This window comes from Neophocaena asiaeorientalis, unplaced genomic scaffold (genome assembly GCF_003031525.2).
Source record: "Neophocaena asiaeorientalis asiaeorientalis breed wild unplaced genomic scaffold, Neophocaena_asiaeorientalis_V1.1 scaffold474, whole genome shotgun sequence".
In the NCBI taxonomy this organism is placed as follows: Eukaryota; Metazoa; Chordata; class Mammalia; order Artiodactyla; family Phocoenidae; genus Neophocaena; species Neophocaena asiaeorientalis.
Genome location: NW_020175391.1, coordinates 335,824 through 351,224, shown reverse-complemented (window position 1 = coordinate 351,224; position 15,401 = coordinate 335,824). Strand labels below are relative to the sequence as shown.

Genomic DNA, 15,401 nt, shown 5'->3' with positions numbered 1-15,401 from the left:
GCGGGGTAAGTTTGGTGGGAAACGCTGTAATTTCCTTTTTTACTTTCAAGGCACTAGTGCAGAATCCAGAATGGATGTCCTCTTTGTAGCCATCCTTGCTGTGCCACTCATCCTGGGTAAGTACACGTCTCTCCCTGAGCTTTTGAGCCAGGTCTTCTACCATAAATGGGGTGGGAGAAAAGAAAATGAGGAGAGGGCGGGAGGTGCAGTTCAATAAGGAGTGATAACACTTTCTCAACTGTGTTAGATTTCAGGGGCAGAGGGGGAACCTGGAAATTAGGGCCAGGAAAAGGCAAGGAGAGCAAAGAAGAGAGAGCTGATGGGGATGGAGCCCCAGCCATGGGGAGGTCCTAACAAGAGTGAACTCAGCTCGCCATAACCACAGAGTTGAACAAGATGAGAAGGACTAAAGTGAGAGTGGAGAGAGGTGGACTCTTTGAAGGTGGGGCAGTCTGAAACTAGCGAGGGAAGCCAGGGTATCTTCTTTCCCAGCGAGTTGGAGAAAAACTTTGTACTAGTAAAGACACAGAAGGGGTGGCTTTTAGGATAGTGAGTACTGTCTGCCTTCAGGGACAAGGTCCCAAAAGTAGCTTGGCTCCTTCCCTCCTTTGTTCCCAGTCTGCCAGGTGCTCTCATTGTTTCCTTTTCCTCCAGACTCTGTGTCATTGCTTGGGGTTAAGAGAGAGCATTCAAGGAGCTTAGGGAAATATTTAGCAGGAGGCCTAGAATTCCTGACCCAGTCAATTCCAAGCCACATATTTTTAATCCTGGAAAGGAAGAAAAACTAATGCAGATGGATAATTTAGTCCAGCTGACTCATTTTAAGAAAGCAGATGTTAACTGGCTTGTTCAGAGATATTCTACTAGTTAGCATTGAAACTGGAACTAAAGCCCAAGTCCAAGAGGCTGTGTGTGTGTGTTAGTTGTGGGAGACACTGATAAGAGAAAATCTCTCACAAATACAGTAGGTCTAGAGCATACTGAGGAGTGGATTTGGAGGTCTTAATTTCTGGTGTCTCTCTGCTTCCTACCTTTTTAAGGCTTAGTTTGGGTTACAGTGTGTGAAGGGACCCGTTTTCTCTTCTGGGAGTTCCTGGATTGAAAGGGCACAGTGTAACAGGTCTCATCAGAGTTATGGAGCCCAGAAGACTGAGAAAGGTTTAGAGGTACAGAGGCAGGGAGATAGTAGAGTGGAGGCAGAAGGAAAGGAAACTGATAGAGCTGAGGTCAACGTCAGGTGTCCTTCTATTGCTAAGGAGTTCCAGATGCCCCCTGACCTCTAGTCCTTGTCCCCCTAGGACAAGAATATGAGGATGAAGAAGGACTGGAAGAGGATGACTATTATCAGGTGGTCTATTATTACACAGTCACCCCCAACTATGGTGAGTATGTATAAGGTTCTGACCCTTCGCAGGATGGAGAGAGGTTTGGGAGATGCTCAGTTCTGACACTTTGACGTTTCCTTTACAATGGTATAACTAGGTCAGAGAGAAATGTGGCTATGAGCAAAGACTATCAAGCTCATGATGTTATGTCTCAAACTAGTGATTTTCAAGCCTTTAGAAATTAGAAATTTTTCAAATTGTACATGATTTTAGACACCAGATTGAAAATATAAATGCATACACATTCACAAACATTTCAACATCAAAAGTTCATTAGAATTATACCAGTAAATTTTACAACTTGAGCAAATTGAAGTATTCTGAACGGTTTCTTCCTCTTCTCATTTCCAGATCTAGTGCTACCTTTGTTACTACTAATTTTTTTTCTCCTCCCCAGATGACTTTGGTGCAAACTTCACTGTTGATTACTCTATGTTTGAGTCAGAGAACAGGCTGGTGAGTGATATCTACATGACCCTCTAGGAGGATCAGGATAGGTAACAGTTAAAAAGAAACTGGTCATTGTTGAAATGTAAGTGATGAACAGGAATAAAAATTAGTTAGGTGAAGTGAAACTAGGTAGTGAGCCCAAAACAAATTTGTTAACCAAAGCTGGGGAGGAAGCCAGAATGCAGTAGGTTTGCTAAGACACTGAAAGGGAGGAAAAATCCTTGAGACAAGGGAAAAATGGTGAATGGGATGGGTACATAATCCATGCAAACATGAAGTAGGGAAGATCCCTGAGCTTAAGTCTTGGGGGATGGGAAGGGGGGAGAAGAGGTGGTGAAGGAGAAAAGAACTCTAAATAGAAAATCTGTGAGGATGCTGGATGGAGGCAGTGATAACTCTGTGTTTCCTAATCCTACTGAGGGCAGAACAAGTGGGATAAGGAGGTAATGGAAGCAGTAGAGACTACCATTAGTCGTGAAACAGACCTTGCAGACCATCAGAAGCCTGTAACAGAGAAACCAGTGACAATGGAACCAGTGAGTGGATTGGGGATAAGGCGGGGGTGGGGGGAGGGGGAGACAGACAACCCTTACCCTGGATAGATCCCAGAGCTGGTGACGTGCAGCAGAGGGAGGCTTTGGTGGATGGGGGAGCCAAATAACTAGTATTACAATGCAGGTGTTCATCTCAGCTTGGCCATCATTCCTTTCACTGAGATTTAATACTAACCCGTATACAGAACACTGGGAAGATTTGGTGCAGTTAAATTTCAGTTGAATAGTATTTAATGTGTAAGTAACCTATGCCTAGAGCTGCTGCTGCTGCTGATGATGAAAAAGAAATCTGTGATGTTGTTATTGTCCTCAAAGTATTCATAAAACTCAAGTTCACACTTATGAAACATTTAAAACAAAATGAAAAGATTTGTAACAATGTTAAATTGCATATACATTTGACAGCATATGACAAACAAGTGCTTTAGGCTGTGGAAGGAGAGAGACTAGCACAGGCTGAAGTTGTCTGGAAGACTTTTAGGAGGTAATTATGCTTGAAATACACTTTGAAGAATAGGTGAGCTTTTGGTTGGCAGGAAGTTATGAAAGGATGACAGCAATTAGGGGGAAGAATAGTTATTCCAAGAGTGAAAGAGCTGCATAGACAAGGGGGATAGAACAAGCAGGGTATGTTTAGTGGATGGAGTATGACTGAAGGAGAGGGTATATGGAAAGGAACAGTGGGAAATTAAGAAATAAAATTTACAGTGCTCCAAATATTTGCTTGATAATCTCACATATGGGAAGATAGGGCCAAATTACAGAGTCTGAAGTATCAGGGAAGGTTCAGACTTATAAGCAATAGGGAGCCTAGTAAGTTCTTCAGTGTGGTAAACACACAATGAAAGTGGTATTTTTGAAAAATGATTTATCTGGTTGTATGAAGGATGCAGTGGAGTGGAGAGAGACTCATGAGATTTGCATCATTCCAGAAACAATCCATTAAAGGTCTGGACTAGGGAAGTGGCATTTTGAATGGAGAGGAGAAAAATAAGAAACATTTTGAAGAAAATGCCTTGCTCCAGTGATAATTTCATATGGGCAATAAATGAGGAGAGAGTTAAAATAACTTAAAAGTTTTAAACATGGATATCTGGGAAAACGGTTGACCAAAATGGGAACTGTGGGAGATTAGAATGATTTAGGAGTGAAGTTATAAATTTGGTATTGGCCAAGCTGAATTTATAATGACAGCCCTATGAGGGTGTCGTAAAGGTAGCTGAATTAAGTCAGTGCTACAGTTCTAAGTGCCAAGTCACAGTCACAAAAGTAGAGCTCATTAGAGCCAGTACACACAGAAGACCAAAAGGCCAATGACTGTGCCGGTAGTTAGTAGAAGAGGAGTCAACAAAGGAAATGGAGACGAGCTGATTGGAGAGGTAGGCAGATAGCCAAATTTGTATTTTAAAGTCTAGAAGAGAAAGCTTAATACAGTCAATCAAAAGCTACCAAGAGGCCAAGGAGAAGGAGGTGATTGATAATCACAGAGAAAGTAGTTTTAATTGAGTGGATGTAGCAAAAGCTAGATTTTGTGGTGTTAGAGCGGGAATACATTGTGAGGAAGTGGAGGGAGAGGATAGACCAACCATCTGAGAAATCTGGTAATGCAAAAAGAGAAGCAACAGCTAGAAAGGGCAACAGGATCAAAGTGCAGTCTGAATATAGTTGAACACAGATGGGAAGAATTAGTAGAAATGGAAAGCTGATGCTTGACAAGGACAGATAAATATTTTAAAGTGTATAGTAGGCTCTCTTTAGATTGTAAACTCTGTGAGGACAGAACCACTGTCTTAATTATATTTATGTCCCCCCTATGGCACCTAGCACAGTGACTAGTATAGTGTCATGCACATAGCTTAAAAAACAAAACAAAAAACATCTCATTGAAAAAAAAAAAAAAATCTCATTGAATTGAGTCAGGTCTCCCTGGTATGGTCAGGAATGGCTGAAAGGCACAGAGGAAAGGACTTCTTATAGTGATGGGGAGGAGGGCTGGATCTTTCTCTAAGCTCAGAGGAAAGAAGACAGAGATTGGTGTAAAGAGATGGTTATCCTTCCAGAGTGGGAGGTGGGCAGTAGGAAGGGTGACACTAGCCTACTATGAGGGGATGTCTGTATTTTAGCAGAGTCCAGATCTGAACAATGCTGTATCCAGTCTGCAGAGTCCTGGTGCACTCCTCCTGTCCTGGGCCCTCGTTCAGGGGGGGATGTATTTCATGTAGAAGGTGAGAGTGCAGCCACTGGCCTTGGGGGAGTCTGTGAAGCAATTTTACCAGTATCTCTGGCTAGTGTTTCCAGCCTGGTCAATTCTGTCTGAGCTGCTTAAAGAGGGATCACATATAGAAAAATCTTATCTAACTTTAAGGAGGTTTAAGAGATGTTGAGGCAAAGGCCTTTGTCATAAGAGTCATTACTCTTTCTGAACTGGGAGGATTTCAGGACCTCCTAGAGCAGAAGCAGGTGGAATGGAGAAGAAACTTCTCCAGGTTTCCAGTCTGCCTCGAGGAATCAAAGCTGGTTCCAGCCTGGCCTGGTTTAAGGCTCTTCAGGTGCCAGAGGGCAAAATGGGAGGGGCTCTACAACCTGGCAGAGTCAAGAGGCAGAAGTGGGGGTGGTTCCCTAATGTAGGGGAGAGATGGTGGAAAGGGGGAAGGAAGAGAAACCTGTATTATAGGGAAGGAATTTAAGTTGGTAATCTAAATAACTATGGGCATGAAGGGGTTTAGCAGAAGGAAGGAGTAAAGAGGGGAGGGGGACACATGTAGTGGATGTCATGAGGAAATCTAGCTCAAAATAAGAAATCTGGGGGGTTTCCATAGAGGTGGGAGGGGCTTCCTGAGTCCCCTGACCCTGTTTTTTTGTTTTTCCCTTTCTTCGTTTTTTTTTTTGTTTGTTTGTTTTTTTAGGAGAGGAAAGGCTGCTACGACTCATCGGATGGGGATTTGGGAAGAGGAAAGTGGAAGATTAAATAAATAAATGAAGTAATCTGGTTACTCTCTACTCCTTTATGAGGGTCAGTTCTAAAGCTGCAACACTGAAGAGAGCACCAGGATATAGGTGTGTGAAGGGTAGATTAGAAAGGGAGTTAGGCGACAGTAGAGTTAGAGGGAATTATTAGGGCTGTGAAAAAATAAACCCTGAAATTTTGGGAAGAATGGAGAAAAATACCCACAAACAACAGGTTTATTCACAGCCTATAATTCCCTCTAATTCTACTGTTTTGCTTTATCATATATGGTGTTGAGACAGTATATCTGGAGAAAGAAAGTTGAAGTGGAACCCTTTTTATAAAATAAGCACATTGTTAAACATATGTAAAATATCAAAAACTACTTAGAATAGATTTTTAAAATTCACACCCTCCCTCCCTTATCTCCCCCCTCCAGCCCCTAACTATGTACCTTTTCAGTTAGTAATTAAGGCATTCGAGGACAGACTGTTTTTTTCTTTTTATAAATTTATTTATTTATTTTTGGCTGCTTTGGGTCTTTGTTGCTGCAGGCTTTCTCTAGTTGCGGCGAGCGGGTGCTATTCTTGGTTGCGGTGCGCGGGCTTCTCATAGCGGTGGCTTCTCTTGTTGTGGTGCACGGGCTTTAGACGCGTGGGCTTCAGTAGTTGTGGCTTGCGGGCTCTAGAGTGCAGGCTCAATAGTTGTGGCACATGGGCTTAGTTGCTCCGCAGCACGTGGGATCTTCCTCAACCAGGCCTCGAAACTGTGTCCCCTGCATCGGCAGTTGGATTCTTAACCACTGCGTCACCAGGGAAGCCCAGGGACAAACTTGAAAAAAATTTTTTTTCCTTTTATCCTTCGACCCTAAAAAGAACTGGGCTGCCCCCTTGCGGCCTCTTCGATGTTATAGCTTCAATCAGCCCACAGTCCCTGGGTCCTGTCCCCTTCTCTCCACTGTGCTCTCAATACTGCAAGGGGGAGTTCCCCGGTGGCTTAGTGGTTAGCACTCCGGGCTTTCGCTGCGGTCACCCGGATTCAATTCCTCGTTGGGGAACTGAGATCCCGCAAGCCTCCTGGCACAGCAAAAGAAAACAAACAAACAAAACAAAACAAAGCACTGCAAGGGCCAGTGAATAGTAAACTCCGGACTTGCCACCCTCCGTCCTTCAAATCTTCTCTAGAGGACAAATGAAGAAACTGAATCTGGACAAGTACATAATCTAGGAGATCAGAGACCTACCCACTCTCCTTTTCTTGTGCTAAGAAACACAGAACTAAGGGCGCAGGGCCCAGGGAACCGGGTAGAAAAGTCAGGAGCAACCCAGCGGGGCTTTGACCTCTGGAGTCGTGGCGGGCTGGCATCTGAGCTGGTAACGTGCGTGGCGGGTTACATAAGGAAAGGGCTGGTGGAGCCGCCCCAGCGGGAGCCGGGGAGAGGACGCGGTGTTCTCGGCAGCAATCCCCACCCTCCTCACCCAACAGGGCAGGAGGCACCCAACTTGTAGGAGAAGGAGGAGGAGGGGAGGGTGAAACAGAGACCGGGAAGTCACGAGAGCTGGGCCGCCGAGAGGGGGAGAGTATACATAGTGGCACACATCCATTGTCTCACACACGTTGCAGACGCAAGTCGCTGATCGTTTCCACGTGCTGCACTCGTGAGCGGAGGCGCTGAAAGAGGGGGCAGAGGGGTCGGTTCCCAAGGAAGAGCCAAGAGTCCCACATCTCAAGGCTCACTCCTTAGGTCACACAACCAGTCTGCACACTCCAGCTGCGCGGCTCCGGCACACCACCATCCTATTTAAAGCCACAGGCTCCGCCCTTTTCCTCCCCTCCCTTCTTTTCCACTCTTTTTCCATCCTCCTCCTTCTCTCATCACCGGGTCCTCCTCGCTAGCCGCATGTAGGGGCGGAGCACGGAATGCTTACCTTCCAACCAATCGTCACCTGACTGCCTCTTTATTGGCCGAGCCCCTGTATGCTGTAGCAAATGGAATGTGAACTTCAGTAACGAGAGTCACGTGCCACCGGCTAGACAACCAATGAGGGTGCGAGGTCTGTGTACGCCGGGGGAAGGCACGTGCGGAGCTGCACGTGTCTGGGAGGGGGAAGGGGCGGGACCCAGTGGGAGGGAGGCGGAGGTGGGTAGCCCTGACCCGACAGTCGGAGTAGGAGCTGGAGACAGCCTGGGCTGAGCCGACCGACACAGGTGAGGAGACTCAGGTCAGGGAGCGATCCGCGCAGGAGGATCAGACCCGGTGGGAGTGGGCTTAGGGACTCAACGCGGATATTGGTATTGAGAGGGATCGCATCACGTGTCAGGCGCGACTGGAGATGGTCCGGCGCAGGGATCCTGATCAGAAAGATTGGCAAGAGGAGGGAGGTTGCTGCCGGGTCCCTAGGTGGGTTCGGGTGCCGCAGATTTCCGGCTTGCCGGTGGCGTGATCTCAGGTAGAGAGGCTCACTGCGGCGTCAGGATGAGACCAGAAGAGGCGAACCGGGGAAAGGTGTCAAATCATTATATTTACTCTGAACTGAGGGAAAAGAGTCTGTGTCAGGCTGAGAGCTGCTCTGCGGAGGCCAGAGAGGCAATCCAGGTTCTTAATGGAGGAGGGGAGGCGGGGAAGATGACTTTTTAAATTGTCCCTGAGACAGGTAATATTGGGGAGGGAGGGAGGAGATATTATGATCGCAGACAGTACACCCTAGTCTCCCAGTCCATTTCCTAATACTCAGATTCTGGTTTCAAACTCCCTCGCTTTGCTCTTCAGTTGCAGGTCCCGATGTTTGGGTACTCCGGAAGCTGCTCTCCAGCCCCTGCTTCTGAACCCATGGATTCTCCATCTAGCGTTTCTTCCTACTCTCTTTATTCCTCTTTTTCCACCTCCCCAGTGAACAGTGACTCTGGCTTCCCCTCCGATAGTGAGAGGGAGGACAAGTGGGCCCATGGCCCCAGGCCAGACACTGTTGGTCAGAGGGGAGGTTTTCGGCCCAGCCCTGGTCCTATCCGCTGCAGGCAACGACCCAAGGTTTCCAGTAAGCAACCTACAGCATCTCATTCGGAACAGCGGGGCTTGGCTTCTTCTATGTCAGGATCTGGGGTCAAAAGATCAAGAGGTGGTGAATTGGAGACCAGTCTAAACATCCAGGGTTGTACCACAGAAGGAGACCTGCTCTTTGCTCAGAAGGTAAGAGAAAGCTGGGGAAAGGAGATACGACCAAGTGGCTTAGCACCCAGTTGGTTGGTAAGGACCCCATGAGGATAGTATTGGCTCTCAGATTGGGAGATGGAAGAATAAGTACTGGTGTGGGCAGTTCTTGGTCTTCTCATACCCTTCGTCCTGTTTTTCTACAGTGTAAAGAGCTCCGAGGATTCATACCCCCTCTCACAGACCTACTGAATGGACTGAAGATGGGTCGATTTGAGAGAGGTAGTTATCTGATTACTTGCATTCATTTGAGCTACATTCATCTCTCTGTCTCTCAAAATATGTTTTGAATGTGTATTTCTCTTAAGTCTTTGTTTGGGGCCTGGATGATTAGCTTTTTCTCCTGTGACTATTTCTTTAGGTGAATCCATTTTAACCCCTTCTGTCTTTCCTTTACCTGATTAAATTATTGAATCTCAATCCTTGATCTTTCTCTTTCCTGACCCCAGGGTTGAGCAGTTTCCAGCAGAGCGTGGCAATGGACAGGATCCAGCGTATAGTAGGTGTTTTGCAGAAGCCACAGATGGGGTAAGTCCCCTTGATTCTTTCCTCAGTACTTCATAAAAGAGCTCTTTCCTCAGTACTTCATAAAAAAGGAGCTATCTCCAGTCCTGTCCTGTTGCTTTTTTCACACCTAATGGCTTTTTTTTTTCTCCTCACAGAGAGCGTTATCTAGGAACCCTGCTACAGGTAGAAGGAATGTTAAAGACTTGGTTTCCTCATATAGCTGCCCAGAAGTCATCATTGCATAGTCAGCTGACCAAGGTGAGAACTTATAAACCTGAGGAAAAGGTGGGGAAATAACCAAAGAAATGAAGTGTACATGCAGAATTGGGCTCCCTCTTGCATTTTCTTTTGGAACTTTTCAACAAGTTTTCTTTTCAGGGAAGGGAATGCCTAAACTTCCTTCATTGTCTTGATTTCTAGGTGTTTGGGGGTTCTATTTTGTTTGGATCATCTCAAGGAACTCCATGGAATTTAGCCCTGTTCCTCATGTTGTAGCTTATCTGCTTTCTGCATAGATACAGAATGCTTTTTACCTGGCCAAATGAATCATGCAGGAAGATTCCTCAGCTTCTCTCTGCAAATCTTTTCTCTTCTGCTGCCCCTAAACCCCTTTCCCTCTCCCTCTTTTTACTCCTTCCCAAGTACCCTTGTATCCCTCTGGAAGCATGGGTTTTGAGGACTGGTCACAAGAAGTACATCACTGGGAGGGGTGAAGGCACCCATGGGGCACCCATAAGGAGAGTATTGCAAAGATTCTTTTTTTTTTTTGGCTGCGTTGGGTCTTCGTTGCTGCACGTGGGCTTTCTCTAGTTGCGGTGAGCGGATGCCAGTCTTCGTTGTGGTGCACGGGCTTCTCATTGCGGTAGCTTCTCTTGTTGTGGAGCACGGGCTCTAGTCGCACAGGCTTCAGTTGTTGTGGCACGTGGACTCAGTAGTTGTGGTGCACGGGCATAGTTGCTTCGCTGCATGTGGGATCTTCCCGGCCCCATGTCCCCTGCCTTGGAAGGTGTAATCTTAACCACTGCACCACCACCAGGGAAGTCCCTGAAAAGATTCTTAGATCTAGTGTGGAATGACCTATTTTCTGTGCCTTCAAATAGTAGAGTATGTAGGGGGCACTCAAATGATAGGGAGAGGAATGTTTCCTGTAGCTAATGGACAGTCCTTGTTTTCAACTGCTGTGGGAATAATTGAGTTGTAAATAAGCAGGAGGGGACTTCCCGGGAGGCACAGTGGTTAAGAACCTGCCTGCTAACCCAGGGGACACGGGTTCGAGCTGTGGTCTGGGAAGATCCCGCATGCCATGGAGCAACTAAGCCCGTGCGCCACAGCTACTGAGCCTGCGCTCTAGAGCCCACGAGCCACAACTACTGAGCCCACGTGCCACAACTACTGAAGCCCATGTGCCTGGAGCCTGTGCTCCTCAACAAGAGAAGCCACCACAATGAGAAGCCCATGCGCCGCAACGAAGAGTAGCCCCCGCTCGCCACAACTAAAAAAAGCCCACGCAGCAACGAAGACCCAATGCAGCCAAAAATAAACAAATAAATAAATTTTAAAAAAAAAGCAGGAGGGGGACTTCCCTGGTGGTGCAGTGGTTAAGAATCTGCCTGCCAATGCAGGGGCACGGGTTCGAGCCCTGGTCCGGGAAGATCCCACATGCCGCTGAGCCACTAAGCCCGTGTGCCACAACTACTTACTGAGCCTAAGTGCCACAACTACTGAAGCCCGCACGCCTAGAGCCCGTGCTCTGCAACAAGAGAAGCCACCACAATGAGTAGCCTGTGCACCACAACAAAGAGTAGCCCCCGCTCGCCGCAGCTAGAGAAAGCCTGCACACAGCAACGAAGACCCAAGGCAGCCAAAAATAAATAAATACATTTATTTTAAAAATTAAAAAATAAATACATAAACATAAGCAGGAGGATCTTGCCTGCATATTAATCTACACTTCTTAAGGAACTCAACATAGGAAATTAGAACTTAAAATACAGAAATTGGGAAATGATGATTCCAGTTAAAAATAGACTTTTCAGAAAGAAGTTCTAAAATAAATTAGTTTATGAATAGTGAGAATCTATGGGACTGTTTGTTTTATTTTGTATACGTGTGAATAGCCAGCGCCTATATAGTGTGTGGTACAAGAATTTGTTAAGTAAATGAAAGTACAGTTTGGTTACTAAAACTTTTACTTAATCATGGCCTGACAGGAAATTATCTATTGCATAAAACAAGGTATGGTAGCATTACAGAGTTCCCAAGGAAAGCAAATGTTTAAGCAACCGGGTGGAGTTAATCTGAAAGCTTTCTCATATAATTTTTTCTCTTTTCTCCCCTTCCCTAGCATTCTCCAGGCCACCACAGTTATCCAGCTGCTTCCTCTCCTGCACTTTCTGTGGAAAAGATGGACCAGACACAGCTAGGACAGCTAATATTGAAACCAAAGCAGCCTTGGCACCTCACTGAATGGCCAGCTATGAACCTCACTTGGATCCACACTACTCCAATTTGCAATCCCCCTCTCAGTTCCCCAGGTACCATCTCCTTTAGCCATGGTCCTTTAGGCACTGGAACCAGCATCGGTGTCATCCTTTTCCTCCAGCATGGAGTACAGCCCTTCACCCACTCAGCCCCAACCTCTCCAGTTCCATCTACTACTACAGCATCTCCTGTCATCCCTGGTGATCCTAAGAAACTATCTGGAGAGGGGCCTTGTTGCCACAATTTGCCAGTAACTCTGCCATCAGACTGGAGCTGTACCCCATCCCCTCCTGGTCTACCCACCATGACCAGAGAGATGACCATGGGAGACCTACAACAGATGAGAAGCCACCCTTCTGTTGCTCCTGATGTCCATCCTCTCAATCCCTAATGCAGGACTTGAGACTGTAGTTTCTAATTTGTGTAAATATATGTCTCTCTATATACTTTTTAAACTGTTAATGTGTGAATTTGTGTTGAGGGAAGAGAAATCCTTTCTGATGAAATAAATTTTATACCTAAACAGTTTGCTGACAGGGGGAAATTGAAACCTTCTGCCTCGAATACCAATATTTATCCTCTGAGCTGCAGGAAAGAAAGGGGATGGGAATGTTTGTGAACCCGAGCTCCACCAAATTAGAAGTCTGGATGGGACAATATACGTCCTGTGGGAGAGGAAAAGGGACTCTCTGCTGCTATCTTCCTAGGGAACATCCTTGGGACAGTTACAGGGTTCAGAGTTGGGTGGTTTTTTCATTCAGGCCCAGAGACTAGTACCTTTCTGTTTGTGTCTCTCACTCTTGTAACCTTCCAGCTGGCCCAGACTAGCAGGTTCTACTGCTCTGGGGCAGCTCTTTGCTTTATTGGGAGCTGTTGATGCTTGTGGCTAAATGCATATGTAATCTACTGCTGCCAGAGGAGGGACACAAAAGCCCAGAACAGCCGCTGTGGTTGCCAGTTTTGAAGAGGAAGCGGTGCCCCAGAACTGTCAGAATGGGAAGTCCCCTCAGATGCTGGGCCTCCTTCTTCAAAAAACTGCAGCTGCTAAATGTATGCTACCCAGTGTCATCAAAGGGCAAAACTGAAGTCTGTGAATTTACCTACGTCTACCCTTCTCCATGCATTACTCTTTCTGATTTGTCACAGTTTCCATCAAAACTATGTCATCTCCCAGCCTTGGCAATGTTTCACACTACTTAGTCATTTTAGTTATTGCATATTGGCTACTTAGCATATTTCTCATAGCTGGTTATACATCTTTCACCTGTTTCCCAAGTCCTCTGTTCTCAGTGAATTATTGTCTCATTTTATTTCAGACAACATGCCCTCCCCTTAGGGCAAACTTCTCCAGTTGTGCTTTTGATTACCTTGCACCTCTGGAACTTTTGCTGAGTCACTTACGCCCTCTTTACCTTGTAACTTCCATTTGTTATTGAATTATTTATTCTTTCTTTCTCCTACAAGTAATAATTATTCCTCCCGCAAGTATGATTAGGTACCCCTTCTTGAAAATATCTCTCGAGAGACTTCCCTGGTGGCACAGTGGTTAAGAATCCCCCTGCCAATACAGGGGACATGGGTTCGATCCCTGGTCCAGGAAGATCCCATATGCCATGGAGCAACTAAACTCATGCGCCACAACTACTGAGCCTGTGCTCTAGAGTCCGTGAGCCACAACTACTGAAGCCCACACTCCTAGAGCCCGTGCTCTGCAATAAGAAAAGCCACCGCAATGAGAAGCCTGCACACCAAAACGAAGAGTAGCCCCCGCTCGCCACAACTAGAGAAAGCCTGCGTGCAGCAATGAAGACCCAACGTAGCCAAAAATAAGTAAGTAAATAAATAAATTTTAAAATAATTTTTAAAAAAAGAAAATATCTCTTGAGCCCAATTGCCCTCTTTCTCATCTTTTCTCTATAATTCTTGACAGAGTAGGGACTTCCCTGGCAGTCAGTGGTTATGACTGTGTGCTTCCACTGTAGTGGGCATGGGTTTGATACCTGGTCGGGGAACTAAGATCCCCCATGCCGTGCAGTGCAGCCAAAAAATTAAAAAACAAAAATGAACAAACAACCCCCCCCAAAAAAGAAGAGTAGTCTAATCATACTCTTTCTGACTCCTTTCCACCACTCAGTCCTTAAATTCTTGCAACCTAGCATCCACTGCTATCACTCTACTGCACCTTCTTAAGTCACTAAGAAGATCTTACAGAATTAGAGTATTATAATGTAGCTTCCATCCAGTCAATAGCTAGATCCAGGGACTTTTACAAAGCCTAGGTACCCCATGCTCTCAGTATCATTTGACACTCTTGGTAATGCCTACTGAAACTCTCCTCCCTTGGATCCCATGTCAGCACGCTATCCTAATTCTCCTCTTACCTATCTGGCAACAACTTCTATATCTCTTAATAGCCTCACTTCTGCCCACTCCAGAGTATGCATGTTCCCTTAGGCTCAGCCCTTGGCTCTTTTCTCTAACTACATTCCTTCACTTCAAGGTTTCCTCTCCTTTCATGGTTCTAATTATTGCCTCAACTTAGAAGACTTCTGAAGCTTCATCTTCAGTCCCAGTCTTTCCTGAGATGACATACTGAATGTCTACATTTCTGCTGGACAGTTCCATTTACATATTACTAACACTTAAAACATTGAAAATTTCAGCATTTTAGAGCCAAGAGGGCACCATCTGTATCTAATTCAACCCCTTCATTTTATAGATGAGAAAACTTAGGTAGCTTGTGTAAGACAACACAATGTGTCATACGGAACTCATTTTCCAGTCTGGTACCTTTTCTAGTGCTCACCAATCAAACTATTATCCTTCTTTTAGAGATGTCCCATTCTGCCTTTTTACAACCTCTTTTTCTTCTGTTAATGATGGTACCATCATTTTTCTTTTAATTCTTTAAAATATTTATTTATTACTTATTTATTGAGGCCGCGTCAGGTCTTAGTTGTGGCACACGGGATCTTCATTGCCGCATGCGGGCTCTTTAGCTGTGGCATGTGGACTCTTAATTGCGGCATGCGAACTCTTAGTTGTGGCATGCGGGATCTAGTTCCCCAACCAGGAATTGAATCTGGGCCCCCTGCATTGGGAGCACAGAGTCTTACCCACTGGACCACCAGTGAAGCCCCAGTACCATCATTTTTCTATATAACTAGGCTTAAAACGTGGTGTATTTAATCACCAAATCCCTTTTATTCTGTATTTGAAATGTCTCTTGAAATCTGTTTCTTCCTGTCCATTCCATTGCCACCTCTCTGGTCTAAACCTTAACTATAGCAATAGCCTCTCTTACCTCTAAACCCTTCTCACTGATAACAAGATTAATCTTCCTGGAACAATGCTTTGCATGTCATTACCTATTCAATGGCTCCCTGGTATTTTGAGAAGAAAGTCTAGAGCCTTTAGTCAAGGTCTCTGTTTCTCCCTCTGCTCCCCTGTATGATCCCTCTGTTCCAGGTTTTTGTTGTTTTTGTTGTTTGCCCTGAACACTGTAAGCCTTTTTGCCTCTAAACTCCTGTTCATGCCATTCACCTTGCCCAGCCTTTCCTGCTTCTGTTAACTAAGCCCTACACTTCTTTCCATGACTAACTCAAGTCCTTCTCCCAATTATTCTCTCCATTAAAGATATATATGCTTAGGGGCTTCCCTGGTGGCGCAGTGGTTGGGAGTCCGCCTGCCGATGAAGGGGACACGGGTTCGTGCCCCGGTCCGGGAAGATCCCACATGCCGCGGAGCGGCTGGGCCCGTGAGCCATGGCCGCTGAGCCTGCGCGTCCGGAGCCTGTGCTCCGCAACGGGTGAGGCCACAACAGTGAGAGGCTCGTGTACGCAAAAAAAAAAAAAAAAAAAAAAAAAAAA

General features: G+C 45.8%; 2 protein-coding genes across 4 annotated transcripts; both read left to right on the top strand.

The window, feature by feature from the left end:
- The first annotated feature begins 25 nt into the window (after positions 1 to 25).
- Positions 26 to 5,399, top strand: CUNH1orf54 (chromosome unknown C1orf54 homolog). 2 transcript variants are annotated; one of them, XM_024765810.1, is made up of 6 exons: positions 26 to 116; positions 1,299 to 1,382; positions 1,783 to 1,841; positions 2,261 to 2,371; positions 4,516 to 4,614; positions 5,296 to 5,399. In XM_024765810.1, the coding sequence occupies exons 1-5, from the start codon at positions 71 to 73 to the stop codon at positions 4,609 to 4,611; spliced, it is 396 nt and encodes a 131-aa protein (XP_024621578.1). In that variant the 5' UTR covers positions 26 to 70; the 3' UTR covers positions 4,612 to 4,614; positions 5,296 to 5,399. The 2 variants fall into 2 exon arrangements, with proteins under 2 accessions (XP_024621578.1, XP_024621577.1); XM_024765809.1 differs by having other exon boundaries at positions 4,513 to 4,614; positions 5,296 to 5,397.
- A 2,102-nt stretch (positions 5,400 to 7,501) lies between these two features.
- On the top strand, positions 7,502 to 12,007 carry CIART (circadian associated repressor of transcription). 2 transcript variants are annotated; one of them, XM_024765807.1, is made up of 6 exons: positions 7,502 to 7,737; positions 8,107 to 8,523; positions 8,691 to 8,766; positions 8,994 to 9,072; positions 9,207 to 9,309; positions 11,396 to 11,973. In XM_024765807.1, exons 2-6 carry the CDS (start codon positions 8,119 to 8,121, stop codon positions 11,921 to 11,923), a joined length of 1,191 nt encoding a protein of 396 aa, XP_024621575.1. In that variant the 5' UTR covers positions 7,502 to 7,737; positions 8,107 to 8,118; the 3' UTR covers positions 11,924 to 11,973. The 2 variants fall into 2 exon arrangements, with proteins under 2 accessions (XP_024621575.1, XP_024621576.1); XM_024765808.1 differs by having other exon boundaries at positions 7,504 to 7,544; positions 11,396 to 12,007.
- The last annotated feature ends 3,394 nt before the right edge of the window (positions 12,008 to 15,401 follow it).

What these genes read in the sequence shown, in the direction of transcription:
- CIART (XM_024765808.1), top strand. Translation starts at nt 8,119, where the DNA reads ATGTTTGGGTACTCCGGAAGCTGCTCTCCAGCCCCTGCTTCTGAACCC. An exon ending in ACCTGCTCTTTGCTCAGAAG is followed by an intron (nt 8,524 to 8,690) that starts GTAAGAGAAAGC and finishes GTTTTTCTACAG; the next exon opens with TGTAAAGAGCTCCGAGGATT. An exon ending in TTGCAGAAGCCACAGATGGG is followed by an intron (nt 9,073 to 9,206) that starts GTAAGTCCCCTT and finishes TTCTCCTCACAG; the next exon opens with AGAGCGTTATCTAGGAACCC.
- CUNH1orf54 (XM_024765809.1), top strand. Translation starts at nt 71, where the DNA reads ATGGATGTCCTCTTTGTAGCCATCCTTGCTGTGCCACTCATCCTGG. An exon ending in TTGAGTCAGAGAACAGGCTG is followed by an intron (nt 1,842 to 2,260) that starts GTGAGTGATATC and finishes TACTGAGGGCAG; the next exon opens with AACAAGTGGGATAAGGAGGT. An exon ending in AACCAGTGACAATGGAACCA is followed by an intron (nt 2,372 to 4,512) that starts GTGAGTGGATTG and finishes TCTGTATTTTAG; the next exon opens with CAGAGTCCAGATCTGAACAA.